This window comes from Myxine glutinosa, chromosome 4 (genome assembly GCF_964187855.1).
Source record: "Myxine glutinosa chromosome 4, kmMyxGlut1.1, whole genome shotgun sequence".
In the NCBI taxonomy this organism is placed as follows: domain Eukaryota; kingdom Metazoa; phylum Chordata; class Myxini; order Myxiniformes; family Myxinidae; genus Myxine; species Myxine glutinosa.
The window spans coordinates 164,010,719-164,034,061 of NC_136264.1; the positions used below are offsets into that span (position 1 = coordinate 164,010,719).

Genomic DNA, 23,343 nt, shown 5'->3' on the forward strand with positions numbered 1-23,343 from the left:
AAAAAAAATTACGGAATTTCAAGTGGCCCAATATCTGAAAATGTTCGCAACATATTAATGTACATTTGTGCCAAATTTGGTGCTTGTATCACAAAATGCACAATTCTTTTGAATATTTGGGCTAAGCCGCCCCACTATATATAGATATACAATATATATATATATGTATATATATATATATATATATATATATATATATATATATATATATATATATATATATATATATATATACAGTATATATATATATATATATATATATATATATATATATATATATATGTATATATACACGAGGTGTGTTCAAAAAGTATGCGACCTTAATTTGTCGTGCGTAAACAAATGAAGCTAGGGAGGCGTTGATTGGTGCACGTATGTAGGCGATCCTAATGCGCACGCGTGAATTTTTTCCCACCTGCAGAAGCTGTCATTCGACGGCAGACCGCCGATGAGTGAGGAAGTGGAAGTGAGCACCGTCGGATTTTCGTTTTTGACAGAATGACGGAAAAACTTGAACAACGCTACTGCATCAAATTTTGTGTAAAGCTTGGCGATTCCCAAGTGGAAACGATCCGCAAGATTCAACAGGCCTTCGGGGACGAAGCAATGAGCACCACACATATAAAGGAGTGGTACAACCGCTTCAAATATGGCCGCACATCAGTGGAGAGTGAAGCACGTTCGGGTAGGCCCTCAACATCCCGAAATGAGATCGTCATTGACCAATTGAGGACCCTGGTGATGCAGGATCGTCGAATCACGATCAGAGAACTTGCAGACGAGGTGGGCGTCAGCATTGGATCCGTTCATTCCATTATGAAGGAGGATTTGGGCTTCAGGAGAATCTCAGCGAAGTTCGTACCAAAGCTGCTAACGATTGAGCAGAAGCAACTCCGTTTGGAGATCGCACAGGACATGCTGGAGACTTTGAACAGTGATCCCAGCTTCCTCAACACAGTGAGCACTGGCGATGAGTCCTGGGTTTATGGGTACGACCCAGAAACCAAGTTGCAGTCATCACAATGGAAGCATCCAACATCCCCGAGGCCAAAAAAAGCAAGGCAGGTCCGCAGCAATGTCAAAGTCATGCTGACCGTCTTCTTAGACTCCAGTGGCGTGGTTCATCACGAGTACGCACCACACGGCACAACCATCACCAAGGAGTATTACCAAGAGGTTCTGCGTCACCTTCGTGACGCTGTGCGAAGCAAACGGCTGGACCTGTGGGCAGTGGGCAATTGGCAGCTCCATCACGATAACGCACCTGCCCATTCTTCACATTTGATACAGAGTTTCTTGGCCAAACACAACACACCTGTGCTTCGTCAGGCTCCCTACTCTCCCGACATGGCTCCGTGTGACTTCTGGCTTTTCTCAAAGCTGAAAATGTCCCTGAAAGGGACCAGATTTCAGTCCAGAGAAGACATCATGCGGATTGCGACGGACCAGCTGCGCGCCATCCCAAAAGAGGCGTTCCAGCGCTGCTTCCAATAGTGGCAGAACCGTTGGGAGAAGTGTGTCGCAGCCCAAGGGGACTACTTTGAAGCAGATTAGTATAAGTTTGTTGTATCTGGATACAAGTATTTTTATGAAGGTCGGATACTTTTTGAACACACCTCGTATATATATATATATATATATATATATATATATATATATATATATATATTGTTACGTTTGTGGGGGGTAGGCAATACCTTAGTCCAGGTAGAATTGTATCGGTTGTGTGCTCTGTCGTGAAGAAGAAGAAACCCCATGTAATAAGTAGGAAATTTCTGTGGACTGTATGTTGTGGAAGAGCATGTCTTCGTTCCCATCACGTGGGGTGGGATATGTTAATTCGCGAGGGATTATGGGTAATGAATTCCCTGTATGTAATGGCCTCTGTTATATTTCCTCTGTTTCTTATGACACCAGCAGCACACACACATAGTAAGAAATCGCCCATTTATGACACTAAATAAAAACCAACCGGAAACAGGACATTGAACACAACCGCGGATAACATCGACCTGGTGAGCGGTGAGCACACAGGCACAAAAGGTCTGTGAGGCCATGCCCCAAAGAGCAGTGATTGGTCCGGAATTTGGTTCAAGAAACGGACTATGAGATTGGTGGAGAAGGCATGAATGACGTCAGAGCCTTGTGTATAACTATAAAAGAACGCTCGGCCGACATTTTCTCCTTTTGAGCGAAGGACATTCCTTGAGACACCACTACATCTTCCTCTTGGCTCTTATTTCATTCTCGAGTCCTGGCTTTTGACAACGAACGGTCGAGGCTCTGGACTTCCTTGCATCGTCTGGCTTTGGTGTTGATGTTGGTGTTGGTGAACGAGATTGTGAGGACAAGCACGGCTGGAAGAGCGAGCTGCACGCCAAGGCCTGTTCGCTTCGCGCACGAAGCCAGGAGTGAGCGGACCGCTCGGCGAGGCCAATTCGTGCCCACCGGAGTGCAGCCTGTGGTTTTCGCACGCAAGGACGTCGAGTCCTGTGACGATCTTTGACGATTCCTGATGAGATTCAAGAGCATCTCGGAGCTAAGTTCCCACAATAAATAACATACTTTTCTTTTCGTTCTTTTATATTTCCCTTTGTCCCCGTATTCGAGTCTGTCTGTGGGACGTCCCATTTAGGAATCATAGTTTTTATCGTGCATTATTTTGTTCCCGGCATTCTTCAATAAAGCCGGTATTATTGTACATTTTAATTGTGTCGGTTTGAGTTGATCATTGCAGGGTTGAAGATGTTGGGTGGACCTGTGCAGGTAAGCGCTCACGGCTTCTTCCCCACTTGCTCCCCACGCATGTAACGAAGGTCTGCCATTGAATCAAACGCCTCGGAGTTAAAGCTCGGTTTGTCATCTGTGTCGCCCTGTAGTGTTCACCAGAGGGCAGTTACATGACAATATATATATATACAGTGTATATATATATATATATATATATATATATATATATATATATATATATATATATATATTTATATATATTTATATATTTATATATATATATATATATATATATATATATATATATATGTAAGCATAAGTATTAGAACAGATTAACTTACAGTATATTAAAGTAGTATAATAGTATTTGGTTGCATATCCCTTGCATACAATATCTGCATCGAGCCGCTGACCCATCGACATCACCAAACTCATGGAATCGTCCTTTGAGGTGCTTTGCCAAGCCTTTACTGCAGCCATTTTCAGTTGTTGTTTGTTGTGGGAGTTTCTGATCTTCGTCTCCTCTTCCAGCAAATTAAATGCCTGCTCCATTGGATTTCAATAAGGAGATTGAATTGGCTAGCCTAAAACCTTCCACTTTTCCCCTGATTAACTCCTTCATTGTGTTATCAGTGTATTTTGGATCATTGTCTTGCTGCATGGTTAAGAGCCGACCAATGAGTTTGGAGGCATGTTCTTGTACATAGGTACACAAAATGTTTCTGTACACTTCCAAATTCATTCTGCTGATGTCATCATTAGTCACATCATGCTTTGGATCATATGCAGTTCCTTCCTTTCTCCTCACTTTTGCCTTTTCATCAGTTTGGTAAAGGATTATCTTGGTTTCATCTCTCCATAAAACTTTGTCCCAGAACTCACTGGTTCACCTCTGTATTTCTCAGCAAATTCTTATCTGGTCTTTCTTTTTTTGGTGCTGATGAGAGGTTTGCATCTTGTAGTGTAGCCTTTGTAATTCTGATGTCGAAGTGTTCTACAAACAGTAGATTTTGAAACATTCATCCCTGCACTCTGTAGAATGTTGGTAATATCACTAACAGTTGTTTTAGGGTTTATCTTCATAACTCTGATGAATAACTGCTGTCATTAACTGCTGTTGTTTTCCTTGGCCGGCCTTGCCAGTGGCTATTGCTTAAGTACACTAGTAGTTTCTTTCATTTTCAAGATATTTCAAATTGTTGTACTTGCTATGCCCAGTTTTGTCCAATGGTACTAATTGAATTATTCTGTTCTTTCATCTTACAATTTGCTTGCTTTTTTTCATAGACAGTTCTTGGTCTTAGTATTAGTTTAGGCCTACTAAACGAGCGCCTTTTGCTTTTGCCAAGAGAGAGAGAGAGAGAGAGAGAGAGGGAGAGAGATAGATAGATGCCCTCTTCTTCTTCACTCTGCTCAGCCAATCGGGGGGGCTTTCGGGCGTGGCCTGACTGCTATTACTCTGGGGGCATGGCTTTTTTCTTTATGAGGTCCATTGGGCAGAACTTGCCCCGATCCGCTCTGCTTGGGTTCTGTCGGAAGTAGGGAAACTGCCCCGATCGGCTCTGCTTGGGTTCTGTCCGTGGTTGTTGTTGTTGTTTTCATGGCCGGCCTTGTCAGCAAAACGTAAAGGGAAAATTACAGAGGGAAAATAACGTACTGGGTAAAACTAGCCTTAATCCCTGTAGTAATTAGCACTGCTTCACCCCTTGTTTGAAAACACATAAACAATCTTAAGCTACAGTTTCCCTCCTTCAGTACATTGAGATTTCTCCTACACGTCCACGGTCCATGCTATAAATTATACAATCCTACCTTTCCTATGTGATCCTCTTACCTACCCCCCATAAATGTAACAATATATATGTATTGTATCATTTGTAGTACAAAATATATTTACAACGAAAGTTGTCCAGGTATTTTTGGAACACTATATATATATATATATATATATACAGTGAAACCTTGACTTATGAGTGCACCAACTTACGAGTTTTCCGAGATACTAGCCGTCGCTCGGGCGGTTTTTTGCTTTGAGATGCGAGCCGAGATCTGAGTTACGAGCTTACGCCACCCACCACAAGATGGCCCAACGAGCGTTCCGGTCACGTGGTTATCTTGCCGTGCAAGCATCTCTGCCGTATATCGCTGCTGCTTTGTTTTCGCATGTTGGTTATTTTGGTAAATTTCTTAGTTTTAACCATGGGTCCTAAGAAATTGAGTGCCAAGGGCAGTACTGAGAAGAAGAAGAGGATGATGTGCTTGGATATAAAACACGCAATCGTCGAAAAACATGAGCGAGGTGTGCGTGTTGTCGACTTGGCGAGGCAGTACGATCGTAGCAGTACGATCGAAACATTTTGAAAGGGAGGAAGAAACAAACCTCGTTGGACAGGTTTTTATTGAAACGCCCTGCAAGTGAAAGTGAGGAAAGTGTGGCGAAAAAGGCAAAAGTCATCTCCTCCACCTCCGCCAGCATCTTCGTCTGATCTTCAAGGTAAATACACTTAATAAAACCAGTTTATTTCTTTACATTGTGGCGGACACGGAAGCTCACTGGCGTGGTGACATCATTCCGCGCACCAAGTGGGCGGCGGCCATGCTGAGGGGTAGGCGTGGCCTCAGGATATACACCAGGCGCGCAGCCCGGAGCGCGCCAGTGTTAGTGAGCTCTTGAATAAAGACTCTTACAAATTACCGCGTTGTCCGCTTCCTCCTTGTTTACAAGCAGCGCGCGTAACGCCGCTTATTATGTACAGTATATACGAGGTCGTGCTTGTTTATACATTATTTGTTATTTATAAAGTACATTTTTCTTATTTAAAAACACGTAACAAAAAAAATTGGTGTGGTTTTTGGGGGCTGGAACGGATTAATAGCATTTCAATGCATTTTAATGGGGAAATTTAATTTGAGAAACGAGCAAATTGAGTTACGAGCTCGGTCACAGAACGAATTAAACTCGTAAGTCAAGGTTTCACTGTATCTATCTATCTATATATATATATATATATATATATATATATATATATATAGATATATAGATATATATACATATATATATATATATATATATATATATATACATATATATATATATATATATATATATATATACATATATATATATATATATATATATATATATATATATATATATATATATATATATACATACACCACATGACCAAAAGTATGTGGGCACATGAACGTTACACATCTCATTCCAAATTCATGGGCATTAATATGGAGTTGGTCACCCCCTTTGCTACTACAACAGCCTCCACTCTTCTGTGAAGGCTTTCCACTAGATGCTAGAACATTGCTGCGGGGATTTGCTTTCATTGAGGCACAAGAGCATTTGTGAGGTCGGGCACTGATGTTGGACGATTAGGTCTGGCTCGCAGTCGGCATTCCAATTCATCCCAAAGGTGTTCGATGGGGTTGAGGTCAGGGCTCTATGCAGGCCAGTCAAGTTCTTCCACACCGATCTCGACAAACCATTTCTGTATGGACCTCGCTTTGTGCACGGGGGCATTGTCATGCTGAAACAGGAAATGGCCTTCCCCAAACTGTTGCCACAAAGTTGGAAGCACATAATCATTTTTTTTTTTTTTGTTTGTTTTTGTACACAGAGTCAAGGCTCGTGAAAGAGTTAACATTTATCAAACAAACAAATCAAACAAACAAGCAAACAAAGTATATAAAAAGGGGAGCGGTCGACAAGATGGGGAGAGAAGGGGAGGAAGCACACAAACACAACATTTGAGAGCAGGGACATCGGGAGATGTTTTTGGAGGGAGAGGGCCTGGGGGGAGGCAGGATAGGTATAAAACGCAAGGACACCAAGGACTTCCAGGAAAGAAGTCAAAAGTCACCTCAAAAAAGTGGATTTGGGGTGAAATTAGCGGGGATAGAAAAGATCAAGGTTTTGGATTGGGGAAGATAAGAGATGGTGGTGAACAGCCGTTTTAAAGACCTGGAGGGAGGAGTGGGATTGAAGAGAGTGAGGGAGTTTGTTCCAGAGGCGGGAGAAAAGAGGAATGAAGGAGTGAAGGTGAGCAGAGAGTCTTGATTTTGGCAGTTTAACCATAAGAGGGTTGCAGGCAGATCTTGTGCGACCTGCAGGAATATTTGGGGGACAGAGCCCAGAGAGAGCTGGGGGGGGCAAGGCCAGAGAGGAGTCGGTAGAAGACGGAAAGACCACCAACCTGCCTGCGGTGATTAAGTGAAAGGCCCTCGGAGATAGCGTCATCGCGGGAGATTCCAAAGATTCTGAACGCTTTGGTTTCAACAGCGTGAAGACGAGCTAGGTGTGAGGCAGGAGCACCAGTCCAGAGGGGAGAGCAGTACTCCATTGAGCTGCAGATGAAAGCCTTGTATGTGGTGAGGAGCTCAGGTGTGCCAAGGAAGGACTTCGCACGACGGAGGAATCATACAATGACAGCATACAATGACATCTAGAATGTCATTGTATGCTGCAGCATTAAGATTTTCCTTCACTGGAACTAAGTGGCCGAGCCCAAACCATGAAAAAACAGCCCCAGCCCATTATTCGTCCTCCACCAAACTTTGCAGTTGGCACCATGCATTCAGGCAGTTGCGTTCTCTTTGCATACGCCAAACCCAGATTAGTCCGTCAGACTGCCAGATGGTGAAGCATGATTCATCACTCCAGAGAACGCGTTTCCACTGCTCCGGAGTCCAATGGCGGCGAGTTTGCACCACTCCAGCTGACGTTTGGCATTGCACATGGTGATCTTAGGCTTGTGTGTGTCTGCTCAGCCATGGAAACCCATTTCATGAAGCTCCTGACGAACAGTTTTTGTGCTGACGTTGCTTCCAGAGGCAGTTTGGAACTCGGTAGTGAGTGTTTCAACCGAGGTCAGATTATTTTTACGCGCTTCAGCACTCGGCGGACCCGTTCTGTGAGCTTGTGTGGCCTACTACGTTGTGGCTGAGCTGTTGTTGCTCCTCGACGTTTTGACTTCAAAATAACAGCACTTATAGTTGACCGGGGCAGCTCTAGCAGGGCAGAAATTTGATGAACTGACTTGTTGGAAAGGTGGCATCCGATGACGGTGCCACGTTGAAAGTCACTGAGCTCTTCAGTACGACTCATTCTACTTCCAATGTTTGTCTATGGAGATTGCATGGCTGTGTGCTTGATTATATATACTTGTCAGCAATGGGTGTTATTGAAATAACCGAATCCACTAATTAGAAGGGGTGTCTGCATACTTTTGGCCATGTAGTGTATATGTAAATAGTCGGTCTGAAAGCTGTACATGTTGGTACAGCTATTCGTGGGTTCTGCGTATTCGTGGGTGATAAAATGACCTGCTTCTGCAGCGGTTAGCTGGACATACTGACATACGGTATTTATAAAACCCATCTTTCACTAGCCATGCATAAAGCAGCTGGACTTGTGCAAAAAACGTTTACGAGCTGAGAGCATGACCTGCTTCTACATTCACTGTTGTGTGTTTTGCGTTTTCATGGCCTTTGCGGCCGCAAAGTTTAGCCGGACTGTAATCGAGAGCTTCGCAGGATGTTCCACCAGTACAGAATGAAAACACTCCGTAGTATCTATTCGTGCAATTAGCTGTTTCCCTTTTCCCCATTGAAACTGGCACGGCATGCATTCGCCGATTTTCATCAACGTTCGTGGGATTTCCCTTGCCGTTTCCGGGATTATCGCCGACATTCGCTGGATTTGCCTCGCCATTCGCGGGATTATTGCCGGCTTGGTTGTCTGCGACATAAGGGTGAAAGGTGCAAGTAGAGCTCGGTGGGTGAAGTACCAACCGAGAATGAAGGTGTGGAGGTTGAAAGAGGTGACAGTAAGGGAGGCATTAAAAGAGGGGCTGAGTAGGGTCGAGGATGATGTGGTTGAGCTTGAAAGTGGTTGGATGTCAATGAAAGCTGGTCTGTTGGGAGCCGTTGGTGAGGTATGTGGATGGACAAAAGGACCACCGAGGCACTCGGAAACATGGTGGTGGGATGATGAAGTTGGAAAGAGGATTGACGAGAAGAGGAAGAAGTTCAAGGAGTGGCAGAAGGCGAAGGGTACGGGAGCAGAAACAGCAGAGCATGAAAGTTATAAGGCAGCCAAGAAGGCTGCAAAGAAAGAGGTAGCAAAGGCACAGGAGGCATGTAGGAAAATGTTCGGAGAATGCTTGGATTCGGAAGAGGGTCAGAAAGCAGTATTCAGGATTGCAAAGCAGATAGTGAAAGAGAGGTGTGCTGTGATGGGGGTGAGTTACTTGAAGGATGAAGTGGGACAAATCATTGTCGACCCAGATGGAATTAAAGGAAGATGGAAAAGATATATGGAAATGCTGTTGAATACAGAGAATGAATGGGATGGCAACATAGAGAGTAACCCAGTTTTAGGACCGGCCATAGAAGATAACTGAGAAGGAAGTTGAGGAAGCGATAAAAGCAATGAAGGGCAGAAAAGCGGGAGGGCCGACGGGAGTTGTGGGAGATATGTTGAAGGCAGCAGGAAGTTGGGGTGTGAAGAGAATGACAGAGATCTGTAAGCTGGTGGTGAAAGAAGGCCGCATTCCAGTGGATTGAGAACTGAGTACCCTCGTCCCTCTATACAAGGGGAAAGGTGACCCTCTCGAGTGTGCCTCGTACCGAGCGATAAAGGTATTGGAGCATGGAATGAAGGTATTGGAAAGGGTGTTGGAGAGGAGGATAAGGAAGAAAGTGAAGATCGACGAAATGCAGTTTGGATTTATGCCAGGAAGAGGAACGACAGATGCGCTTTTCATTGTGAGGCAGTTGCAGGAGAAGTACATGGAGAAGAGGAAGAAGTTGTTTCTTGGGTTTGTTGATCTGGAGAAAGCATTCGATAGGGTTCCATGCAAAGTATTGACATGGGCATTGAGGAAGTTAGGAGTAGAGGAATGGTTGATCAGAGTAGTGATGGCAATGTACAAAAGAGCGTGCACAGCTGTAAGGACGAAGGACAGGAACAGTGGTGAGTTTGAGGTGAAGGTGGGAGTGCATCAGCGGTCGGTACTAAGTCCACTACTATTTGTAGCTGTGATGGAGGTGCTGGCTCAGAACGTAAAGGAGGGTTTACCGTGGGAGTTGTTGTATGTAGATGATCTGGTGTTGATTGCGGAAAGTATGGATGGACTGAAGGAAAAGATGAACAAGTGGAAGGAATGTATGGAGACAAAAGGTCTGAAGGTGAATATCGGAAAGACGAAGGTGATGGCAAGTGGTAAAGCATGTGGTGAGGTGGAAAGAACTGGGAAGTGGCCCTGTGCTGTGTGTAGGAAGGGTGTCAGAGTGAACTCCATTCAATGTACAATGTGCGCTGAGTGGGTTCATCAAAAATGTAGTGGTCTGAGAGGGTCATTTAACCAGTGTGGCAGCTACATTCAAATGTAAGGTGTGCACAGAGGGAGCTGAAGATGGAGGAAATGTTGAGTTGGATCTTGGAGACGGCATGAAGCTGGAAGGTGTGAAAACATTTTGCTCCCTCGGAGACATGCTGAATGGAGAAGGTGGATCAGACTCGGCAATGGTTGCTAGAGTGAGATGTGCATGGAAGAAGTTTCGGGAACTGAGTGGCGTGCTGATGATGAGGGGAGTGTCGTTGAAGCTGAAGGGAAAGGTGTATGCTGCATGTGTGAGAAGTGTTATGATTTATGGGAGCGAGACATGGGTAATGAACGCAGAGCAGCAACGAAGGTTGGAAAGGGTGGAAATGCGAATGGTTCGACAGATGTGCGGAGTATCGTTGAGAGAGAGGAAGACAAATGATGAATTGCGAAAGATGATGGGAATAGAGCCTGTGATTGATGCTGTGAAGAGGAACAGGTTGAGATGGTTTGGTCATGTGTTGAGGAAGGATGAAAGTGACTGGTTGAGAAGAGTGATGGAAATGAATGTAGAAGGAAGTAGAGGACGGGGAAGTCCGAGAAAGACTTGGCTAAAGATGGTGGAAGAAGAAATGCGGGCAAGGGGGTTAACAAGGAGAGATGCAGAAAATAGGGCAAAATGGAGAAGATTGTCATGGGGACCGCAAGGCTAACCCCCGCTCTAGTAGGGGAAATGGCCTTTAAAATGCATGTTGTTGTTGTATTTGTGGGATTTGCCTCACCATTCTGGGAGAGGCTACATAAACAAATATGCACAATTTTATTAACTTTCATAGCTTTGAGGCCTGTTTAGTTAGGCCCGTGGTGTCTTTCTCTCTCTCACAGTTTTATTTCAACTCTAAATATATCATTTCATTTTTCACAGTCGCTAACATAGTTTTAGACTCGGTGAAAAAAAAAAAACGTGAATAAAATCCGATGAAAGTTTCCGTTTATAGAACGAAATGAATTCTCAAAGGCCTGTAATATAAAGGCCATTGAGTCTCTCTCACGCCTTCATCTCCAATCTAACTCACCATTTGATTTCATTTTTATCGATGGTTTTAGACTCGGTGTCAGAAATAATTGAGAACATGCATGCACACAAGGGAAAATGCCAAGATATATAACAAATTGCGGGACTATGTATGAAAGACACATGAAAGGCACATGAAAGCCCGCTTGGAGTTTGCAAAAAAGCACCTAAAGGATTCTCAGACTGTGAGAAACAAGATTCCGTGGGCTTTCATGTGTCTTTCACTGAGGAGAGGTTTCCGTCTGGCCACTCTGCCATACATCCCAGATCGGTGGAGTGTTGCAGTGATGGTTGTCCTTCTGGAAGTTTCTCCCATCTCCCCACAGGATATCTGGAGCTCAGCCAGAGTGACCATCGGGTTCTTGGTCATCTCTCTTACCAAGGCCCTTCTCCCCCGATTGCTCAGTTTGGCCGGGCTGCCAGCTCTAGGAAGAGTCCTGGTTGTTCCAAACTTCTTCCATTTAAGAATTATGGAGGCCACTGTGCTCTTGGGAACCTTCAATGCAGCAGAGATTTTTTTGTAGGCTTCCCCAGATCGGTGCCTCGACACAACCTGTCTCTGAGCTCTGCAGGCAGTTCCTTCGACCTCATGGCTTGGTTTTTGCTCTGATATGCATTGTCAGCTGTGATACCTTATATAGACAGGTGTGTGCCTTTCCAAATCGTGTCCAATCAATTGAATTTACCACAGGTGGACTCCAATCAAGGTGTAGAAACATTTCAAAGATGATCAAGAGAAATGGGAGGCACCTGTGCTAAATTTCAAGTGTCATAGCAAAGGGTCTGAATACTTACAGTATGTAAATGTGATATTTCAGTTTTTCTTTTTAATAATTTGCAAAACTTTCTAACATCCTGTTTTCTCTTTGTCATTATGGGGTATTGAGTGTAGATTGATGAGGGAAAAATGAATATAAACGATTTCAGCATAAGGCTGCAACATAACAAAATGTGAAAAAAGTGAAGGGGTCTGAATACTTTCTGAATGCACTGTATATATGTGGAAGTGTGTGTGTGTGTGTGTGTGTGTGTGTGTGTGTGTGTGTGTGTGTGTGTGTGTGTGTGTGTGTGTGTGTGTGTGTGTGTGTGTGTGTGTGTGTGTGTGTGTGTGTGTGTGTGTGTGTGTGTGTGAGTGTGTGTGATGGGGGCAGGGAGGGAGAGGATTTGAGCTCTTGAAGTCACATTTTACATGAGATATCGTGACACATTTCAAACTGTATTTCCCATGTGCACGCACATGCATTCACATGTTATCAGAAGTAAATACATTGTGCAGATTACAGCATTTGTGCATCTGATAAATTGCCAGTAACTATTTTGTAAAAGTGAATGTGCAGCAACTAAATGAAGATGTCCAAATGTCACACACGTCCATCCATGGCCGTGGGATTTCCACGGGTGACCCCACTAGTATGTATGTGTGTATATATATATATATATATATATATATATATATATATATATATATATATATATATATACATATATATATATATATATATATATATATGTATGTGTCATCTATAGACCGATCCGACGGAGGGTTCAATGGATGGGCGCCCTCTATAGACGCCGCCATAGCTGGGGGGCGTCCGCTTCATTCGGCTTGTAGTCCATGGGCTGGACCCCAGATTATAGCCAATCGGTACCAACCAGAGGTATCAGATAAAAATGTACTTTTATTAAAGCTTATTATCTGTCCTTTTCAAGTAACTTTGCTGGACCCCACTGTAGCTTGTAGCTTTTTTAGGCAAATTGCTGTCAAACAGACATACTGTCAATCAAGATTTGAAAGCAACGGCTTGGAGATGTGCGCTTGATGACACACTCTAATATCTCAAATAGGACACAAAACATAACTTTACAAGACACAAATTCATGTATTTATTACACAATTAAGCATCATAAATCCATGTAAACAAGAAAATCCACAGTTTCACATGTCAAACAGAAAGCTGACTTGTAAACATCGTACCTGTACATGTACATGATCATCTACATTTAAAATCTTAATTGTTTCAGTGGCCAAGTTACACTTGTCAATGTGTGTTCATAAGGCATTCAAATATACTTGTACAGTGTGTAGGTTTGATGTTTAGTCAACATCCTCATCATCATCAAGATCTTCAGCATCACTGGTATTCTGGTCTGAATCATCTTCATCAGCATCCATCATGTTGGTACAGTCTTGAAGTTTGCACTCAATTGTGCACTTTAGTCTATCAGACAGACACTGGCAGTTTGGTAGCTGACAAACACGCCGGCATGTACAGGATATGAATTCCATGATGACCTGAGGTGCAGGAGAGCCAGTCATCCACAGAACATCAAGTGTGCCATCCTCTCTTGCAGTCCATCCATGGTTGTCCTGGGGATCTGGTACATCTGGATCTGCTACCAGGCTACGTTGCCATATGGCACTTTCATAGTTGGCTCTCAAGGCATGTTGGTGAAGGCAGTCTTCACAGGGTGGTTTAAAAAAAATGTTTTTATCTTTTTATAGCGATGTTTTTATGCTTAGCAGTTTTGACTTCTGCCATTTGTGCCTCGTCAGGCTGAAGTGGTGTGATTGCTGGAGGACTTCTTCTGTCGCCACAGTTGTAATTGGGTGACACAAAGGGTTTAGGAGGAATAGAGCGTCTTCTGTCCTTCTGCATTCCTTCTCTGTTTGTGGGGAGTTGGGCTGTTAATACTTGTGGTTGTACAACAATCCCATTAACTCGATGTGATGTCCCTCCTCCACTGAGGGTTTCCTCCTGCCTGTCAATGTTGTCGTATGCTTACACAGTCGGAACCCCAGGATAGATATTTGATGGCAGCACAATATCATTTTCTGGTTGTGTTTGCAATTTCTGCAGACACAAAGCTGTGTCTATTTCCAACAATGTAGAATATGATATCCCATGACCTAGACGGTTCAGAATCTTTATGATCTCGACATTACCAGTCAGTGATTTTACTGTCCAAGGCAATAATATGTGCTTTGATGTCTTTACTTTGCCTGAAGTTGTTCCATATATGAGATCTTGAGGGAATGACCACACCAATCTGTGAACACGAGTTGTGCTACTTGAGCTCTTTGTTTCACCAGTTAACAATTTTGTTAGAAACGATTTGAGTGATGATGGGCTGTCCACATATTTGTCATCTAGTTCATTTGGGTAAGGTGGCCAAGGCTGTTCATCACGATGTATGTCCGCTCCCCTTTTTATATACTTTGTTTGTCTGTTTGATTTGTTTGTGTGATAAATGTTAGCTCTTTCACGAGCCTCGATTCTGTATACAAAAAAAAATGAAAAAATAAAAAAATAAAAAAATAAAAACAACTCGAGCTTCCAGGGAAGCAGAACTCAACTGAACTGACTGGACAACTTTAAAGTAGGTCAGTTGTCTGTACTAGATTTGACCTAAATGAAAAGCCAACAACCTTGTGTAATAATTTTAAGGTCCTTGTATCCTTATACTTATCCTTGTTTTACTTTCACTATGCCCTTGCTGATTTGTCAATCCAGAGCCAATATCATGCACTCTCAACCCACTCATTCCGCGCGCAGCAGCAGCATGTCTGACGAGCACTCTTCTTCTTCAGCTTCGGCATCCTGAAATTAAAAAGATTTTTGTCAATTTCTATATATACATTTCACTTCCGTAAATGTTGTGTTCACTTCTTTCTCAGTTTCAGCTTCTTAACTTCTTGTGCTTTTCTTAAGAGCTGAAAAAAATATGCCGGCCTATGGTGGCCATTTTGTGACAGATCGGGTTGACATGCGATAGCAACCTACCTTGTGTGGTAAGAGTCTCACACACCAAGTTTGATCAAAATCCATAAATATTTGTGGACGTTAAAGTCTTAACGTCGTTTCGGATCTGAAAACAATATGGCGGCCTTTGGCGGCCATTTTGTGACGGATCGGGTTGGAGTGCAATAGCAACCTACCTTGTGTGATAAGGGTTAAACATTCTAAGTTTGATCAAAATCTGTTAATATTTGTGGACGCGAGTGTTAACGACGTTTTCATGACCAAAAACAAAATGGTCGCCTAAGTCCGCCATTTTTCAACGGATCGGGCTGAAATGTAATACCAACCTGGTCCTTGGGGTAAGGATGCTGCATGTCAAGTTTGATCAGAATCGGTTGATATTTGTGGACGCTGGAGTGTTAACGTCGAAAAGTTAATGGACGACAGACGACGGACGCCGGAGGGTTCAGTATGTGATGAACTCAACTGGACGGTAGTCCAGTTGAGTTAACAAAAGGATCAAAACATGGTACATTGGAATGAGGATAATCCTGTCTGTATCCCAGGTCAGAGTGGTATGGCTGGGCTTTATGACAAAACTGGTTGGGTTTTATGACAAAACTAAGTTGGAAAGGGAGGGTGAGGAAGGTTATGTGAGGGTTAAACTTTGCAGCTCATTTATGGAAAAATGCTGGAAAGGTGTGGTTTGTTGATTTTTCTTTTAAAAGGTGTGGTATGGGGGAGGAGGGCGGGGTGTTAGGTTGTGCGGGTGGGGTTGTGGGGGAATTGAGGGTGGTGCTGTGTGGAAGGGAAGGGAGGGATTGTGGCCACTATTCAAAAATATACAATTACATTATAAATTACTGCAAGATGGCTCCCAAGGACAGTGGTTTGGGTTGTTTGTCTGTTGATGATAAACGACATAAATAATTATATATACAGACTTGGCATTTAATATGGAATTTTTTTTTTTTCTTGACTTGGGTTTCTTTTCTTAACTCAGTATATCAATCTGGTGAGTTTCTTTTACACTTTGGTGATTTATTTGTTAAAAGAACCATGTCACTGATTGTCTGTCACAGCAAGAAGTCAACAACAGGATTATATCACAGGTGGCGTGGCAAAATGTACGGACAGGTGCATTTGATGATTGGCTTCACAGTAGGGTATACAAGGGTTGTTGCGTTCTGTATTAATGGAAAACAACTGCTGCACGTCTCCAAAAGTTATTGCCGCTTCCTCTGGAGATGGTCCGTCAACTCGACAATGCTGTTTGTCATGGAGTGGTGGCTTTACGAAATTACGGCATGAAACAACGTGCTATTGCTCGGCAGTATGGCATCACTCAAGGTCAGGTGTCAAAGATCCAGAAACGAAATGCTCAGAGGGGTGTCCCTACTCCAATACCGAGGCCAGGACGTCCCCGCAGAACCACAAGGAGGGATGATCGCCAGCTGCACCGGTTAGTCTGCAATGGCCGTACCAAGTCAGCTAATCGGCTTAGGGCTGAGTGGCAGCAACTGACAAATGTGCCTGTATCCAGAAGGCTAGTCAACCAACGACTGGTTCAAGCAGGCTATCGTGCCAGGCGTCCCTTGAGAAAGCCACGCCTGACCAGACAACACCGCCAGCGCCGATTGCAGTGGGCCAGAGAGCACCGTCAATGGCAGCCAGGACACTGGAATCACGTGATCTTCAGTGACGAGTCTAGATTTCTGGTCTATCGTCAAGATGGCCGCGTCGGAGTGCACAGACAAGTGCATGAAGCCTACAACAAAGATTGTATAGTGCCAAGAGTCCAAGCTGGAGGTGGTGGGGTGACCGTTTGGGCTGCTTTTCATGCAGGGGGCAAAACTGACCTGGTTGTTCTGAATGGAAACCTGAACCAGTTCAAGTACAGGGCCTTTCTGGAAGAAACATTGCTTCCATTTGCTCGTGCAGCCTTTCGAGGAAACTTTGTCTTCCAAGATGACAATGCACGGCCTCATCGTGCTGGCATGATCCAACACTTTCTTGCTGACCGTGGTGTAGAACATATGGAGTGGCCTGCCATGTCCCCGGATATGAATCCGATAGAGAACTTGTGGGCAGAATTAACGCGTCAAATTGACCACTTGGACCAGCAGCCGACCTCTGCGCGTGAATTGCAGCAGGCTATTGTCACTGCATGGCAAGCGATTCCTGTCCAAACCTTGGCAAATCTCGTGAACAGCATGCCTCAACGTGTACGTGCTCTCCTGAATGCTTGTGGGGGTTACACGAAGTACTGAACTGTAATTTTATTGTGCGTAATCCCAGTCGCAATTTAACTTTTGTTTTTGTTAAAAAAATTTTTGGCTAATGTGCAAAATAAAGAAATACTTCTGGAAAACGTACAGAAGTTTAACACAGTACTGTCCGTGAATTGAGTTCGATATCAGTTTATATCACTTTCAAGGATCAATTTATTTGTTTCGAAATGTCAAATGTGGTTTTCGTTTCTTTTAAAGGTCACATTAACAAAATCTAGAATAATTTCAACATAATTCCAATAAACTTTTGGTTCTAAGACATCTTGAAAAGTAAGTTCACCCCCACAAAAAAAATATTCCATATTAAATGCCAAGTCTGTATATATACGTATGTATATGTATAGAAACTGAACATCAAAATAAACTTGTCACTTTCATTTTTTGAAATGTGCAGCTTTACAAACACGTTTCTTCAATTGTAATGGCTGATTAATGTAACGGGAACTTCACTTCAATCACCTGGTTGATCAACAATGGCATGCTTGAGTGGTTCTGTATAGGGATCTTTCCCTTTAAATAATGACCCTCACAATGAAATCCTTTGGTTTTCGTGGTTAGACATTCATTTACTGCTGTCTATAGTCACTAGAGGCTTCTGACAGGGAAAACAACAAGAAAATTCAGATGCCACGCCTGACATCTGAACAACGTTTAAGGGCAATTGGGATGCTTGAGGATGGTGTAAGCCAGTGAACAATTGCCCAACGTATTGGTTGCTCACAGCCTGCAATTTACAACCTGTCCAGGTGTTACGGTGAAACTCGAACTGTGAATGATGGTCCACGAAGAGGAGGACCACAGGCAACCACCCCAAACCAAGACCGCTGGATTGTGCTGCAGCATTTTCATGATCGTTTCCGCCCTGCGACGCAAACAGCTGCAGTGACAAAAGGTCGCCACAACAACCACATCAGTGTCTCTACTGTGCGGAGGTGCTTGAGAAGTCGGGGCCTGGTGGCAAGATGTCTTTTCCGAGGTCCAGTGTTGAAAGCAGTGCATCGGCGGACCAGACTAATATGGTGTCTGCAGCATCGCCGCTGGACACAGCAACAGTGGAGTGCAGTGTTGTTCAGCGATAAGTCCAGATTTTGCCTCCATGCTGCTGGTGGGCGTCAATGGGTATGGTGCAGAGGTGGGGAAATGTATGCATCATGCTGTATTCGCCAGATCAATCATTGGGGAGGACCCAGTGTGATGGTACGGGCCGGAATTTCCACCCGTTTCAGGACACCTCTGGTCGTCATCGAAGGCAATCTCACTAGTCATCGTTATGTCAATGAAGTTTTGAGACCTCATCTGCTGCCATTTCTCCAGGCTCATCCTGACATCGCAGTTTTCAAGCAGGACAACGCTCGACCCCATGCTGCTTGCCTGACCACCAACTTCCTCCAGGAACATGGTGTTGAAGTGATGCCTTGGTTGCCTTATTCCCCTGACCTCAATCCCATTTAGCATTTATGGGATGAGCTTGGTCGACGTCTTGCATCGTGGAGATCAACGGCTGTCAATCGGAAAATGCTCATTCAAGGCTTGCAGGAGGAGTGGGACAGACTTCCCCAGGACCGCATCAGACGCCTGGTACAGAGCATGCTTCGGAGGTGTACAGCCTACATCACAGCTCAGGGAGGACACACACGATAATGAGGACTGCTGTCATTCTGTCCTTGACTGTTCGGAGTGTTGTGTCCATTCCTGTGTCATTTTGTTTTGACTGTATTCAGGTGCGTGCCTTTGTGTTGCAGTGCTGTGACTTTTGTTGCACCACCCATTGTGATGTCCATGCTTTTTGTTTTTTTGTGATTGAGGCAACCTCTTGTTCTATTGATGTGTTTAGTAAAGATAGCTGAACTTTACCTCTATGTTCAAATATTTTTCATTTTTGCATGGAGGATTTCAATGAGTGTCCTTCTGAAGATTTGACAAGTTTATTTTGATGTTGAGTTTATATATATTGTTACATGCTCCTCCCCAAACCCCCGGTCACGGTGTACCTCCGAGCCCCGAAAGGAGTCACGGCAGAAAGATGTGCTATTATGTGTGCCAATGACCAATGGTGAAACCACACCAATCAATTGTTACAAAACCAAAGTATTGTATTAATATCACACAATAATAACAACTTGCACAAGTACGATATAACTTCAATTGCACAACAAATACCATATAATTCCTATGATGGTACCACCAGTTTCTTAACTCAATAACTCACGGTGCTCCACGTGAGCGAAATGTAACACCCCCAAAGTCACTGTCATGGCACCAGGCCCAAAGTCGATCCATGCTCCGGTGATCACAAGAAAACAGGTCGTACTGAGACCTGAACCCAGGACGGCTGTCGGCTGACAGTCGACGCTGCCGAAGAGCCGCTTGGCGAGGTGTCAGGCCGACGTCGGTCAGGCAAAAGTTCACCCAAAAGGCGACTGGGAATTCACACCTTCGGTTCACCAGACAATGATACTGGTATGAACGTTCAGCGGCTCCCAAACGGAGAACCGCAAATTCCCAATTGAAATCCACGACACACACGAGAACCAGGCTAACGGCTGGCGCAAGGTGAAATGGCTGGCGCGAGGTGAAATGGTGGACGGGCCCGTAATGGAGACGTACCTGCTCTCCAACAATGATTCACTTTCGGAATCCACCGCAAAACCCGTCACGCAGGTTTATCTGCCACAGCGATAACGACTCTGTCACGGGAATCCCTTTCCCGGGGAAACCAATATTCGCTCGTGACCAACGTTCACCAACGTCCGCTCGACACCTCCAAGCAGATCGGCCTTTCTCTTCCGATCTCACTTGGTCCGCCTCTTCTTCCGGTTTCTCCCGATCCATTTCGTTTTTCTTTTAAAACACTAATTTTTCCTTTTGAAGACAGTTATCTCCATTTCACTCAAACTATAACAATAATAGTACATGGAACTAAAAATGCTTCCGGTGGATGAAAACCACAAAGACGGAAGTGACGAATCCTTAACTATATATATATATATATATATACATATATATATATATATACATATATATATATATATACATATATATACATATATATACATATATATATATATATACATATATATATATATATATATACATATATATATATATATATATATATATATATATATATATATATATATATATATATATATATGATCAAGGCACCTCCTAGCTTTAATGGTGAGCACCAGCCACGAATTATGTCTCACACGGTAAAAACCGCATAACCCGCAAGGAACCAACAGCCTGTCTGCCACACAGACCATCGTTCCCGCCAGTGCAAACCAAAACCAGGGGGTGCGGTGCAATCGGCGGGGATAATAATCAACGACATAACAGCGTGACGAGCACTGTCCCGATCTCCTGTGGACCGAAGTCCTAGACCAAAGCGTCACCTCCAACCCGGAGGCCTCAGCCCGGCCACTCTGTCAACAGACAGAGATTTATTCATTGGTCCCCATTGGCTAAACATCAAGCAGAGCTGCCAATCCAGATTTCGGGCTTATTAACCCCCGTCAGGATGGCATACTGCAAAAAATCTAACCAATGAGGACCAAAATCGTCTATTAAGTTGATCAAGCTTGGTCCTCATTGGTTAGATTTTTTGCAGTATGCCGTCCTGACGAGGGTTAATAAGGCCGAAATCTGGATTGGCGGCTCTGCTTGATGTTTAGCCAATGGGGACCAATGAATAAATCTCTGTCTGTTGACAGAGTGGCCGGGCTGAGGCCTCCGGGTCGGAGGTGACGCTTTGGTCTAGGACTTCGGTCCACAGGAGATCGGGACAGCGCTCGTCACGCTATGTCGTTGATATATATATACAGTGGTACCTCGGCTTACGAGTTTAATCCGTTCCGTGACGGAGCTCGTAAGCCAAATCGCTCGTAAGTCAAAGCAAATTTTCCCATTCAAATGCATTGAAATGCTATTAATCCGTTCCAGCCTCAAAAAAAAAACACCAATTTTTTTTGTTAGGTGCTTTTAAATAACAAAAATGTACTTTATAAATAACAAATAATGTATAAACAAGCACGACCTCGTATATACTGTACATAATACAAGAGAATGTAAAGAAATAAACTGGTTTTATTAAGCAGAGGAGAAGAGCATGCCAGGTGAGGTGTGCGTGTTGTCGACTTGGCGAGGCAGTACGATCGTACTCCTTCTACGATATGTACGATTTTGAAGCAGAAGGAGTCCATAAAGGCTATAACGCCAGCCAAGGGCGTTACGATTATTTCAAAGCTCCGGACCTCTATCCATGAAGATATGGAGAAGTTGTTGTTTGTGTGGTTGAAGGAGAAGCAGCTCGCAGGAGATACCGTGACCGAGAGCATCATGTGTTTGAAAAGATTGAAACTCGGATATCGAGCACGGACCACGAGGTGTTTTTTCTTTTTTCTTAATCTCGGTTTCAGTGAACTTTTGCTCTGTGCTCACGTGTACTGTACCTGTACCTGTAATGGTACGTCAGAGGATGGCACCTGTTGTCATCATATTAAGTGCAAGATGTTCTGCATCGTAAGTTGGTACACCGTGGTCTTTCGGCGGTGTTTAAGCCGGCCGTCTTGGCTTCTGTCACCATTGGCATTGAGTCTTTCGATGTAGGTAGGTCGTTGTGTGCCGGTGCCTTGGCCGAATTCCTTCATTGCTGCATTGTTAGCTCACCTGGTTTTTTATACCACATCTTTGGTTATCGGACCAGCGAATGACGTCATCTCCTCCAAAGTATGGCTTATTCTCACTTGTCTTGGACGATCTTCTACTTCTAGCCTTCCACCGTGCATTTGGTGTCCACTGTACTTACTGTACAGTGCCTGGTAAAATTGATGTAATGGGTTTTTGACCGTCAACGCCATGAAACGTCATGAAACGTCATGAACCGTCATGAACCGTCAACGCCATGAACCGCTAACACTCAAAAGCCCATTTATCGCGCCTTATAAAGCAAAACGCAAACCGAAAGCCATGCCTCTCAAGCGAGGCGTGCTTCCGTGGTCACGTGATCCACAGGTGTAGCTCATTATACCCGCACGCGCGACACGCTTTGGCGGTCACGTGACCAGCCACTCTGGAGGCGGGGATCCCCGCCGATGACGTCACCGGCTGGAGCAAGGAGATTCCTCGCTCATGTATTTCGACGATTGCGTGTTTTATATCCAAGCAGAGATGCTTTCACGGCAAGATAACCGCGTGACCGGAACCGGAAGCCACAACCGGAAAATTCAAAAAAATAAATTTTTTGAGCTCGTACATCGGATCTCGGCTCGTATCCCAAAGCAACAAACCGCCCGAGCGACGGCTCGTATCCCGAAAAACTCGTACGTTGGGGCACTCGTAAGCCGAGGTACCACTGTATATATATATATATATATATATATATATATATATATATATATATATATATATATACAGTATATATATATATATACAGTATATATATATATATATATACAGTATATATATATATATATATATATATATATATATATACACAGTATATATATATATATATACACAGTATATATATATATATATATACAGTATATATATATATTTATATATGCATGACTTATATATGCATGATTGAAGGGTTATTAGTAAAGCATTATTTGTATTGTGCTCCTCATACAGGCAATTGCCCTGCCTCCCATTGCACGCTGGCCCTACCAAAAAGGTTTCACCTTCCACACGTGGTTTCGCATGGACTCACTTCACAACATAAATGCGGAGAAAGCGAAACCTCACCTTTACTGGTGAGCGATGAATGACCCATCACTAAAATATCAAACTGGAAATCAGCTTCTTTTGTTAATTTGCTTATTTTATATTCAATGTATGAGTTTGAGCATGCTGTTCCCGCATATACGTACTTATTTTAAAAACCTGTAACAAAAAACAACTTTGTATCGAATATACTGGAAATGACTAAAGTGTGTCGGAGATCAGAAATACTGCAAAAATAATGCTGAGAAAGTTTCTATAAAACCACTGCAGGCGTTAATAAAGTTGCAGCCAACATCTAGAACCATATTCATGCAAACATTGAATGAAAACCAAAGCAGGTTTTGAACAAAGCATCCCACATGTCTGTCTCTCTTTTTAAAACGTTGCCATGCTACAGACAATTTGGAGAATGTCTTGTGTTGTAACTGAAACCCTCAATT

At 43.5% G+C, this 23,343-nt stretch overlaps 1 protein-coding gene across 2 annotated transcripts in view; it reads left to right on the forward strand.

Moving 5' to 3' along the window:
* The window catches only part of LOC137425478 (lipopolysaccharide-responsive and beige-like anchor protein), a 722,436-nt gene that overhangs the window by 80,938 nt on the left and 618,155 nt on the right, over positions 1-23,343 (forward strand). For both annotated transcript variants that reach the window (XM_068113965.2, XM_068113966.2), the window contains exon 5: positions 22,811-22,932. In XM_068113965.2, coding sequence (XP_067970066.2) covers positions 22,811-22,932 — 122 coding nt within the window. The remainder of the gene's footprint in view (positions 1-22,810; positions 22,933-23,343) is intronic.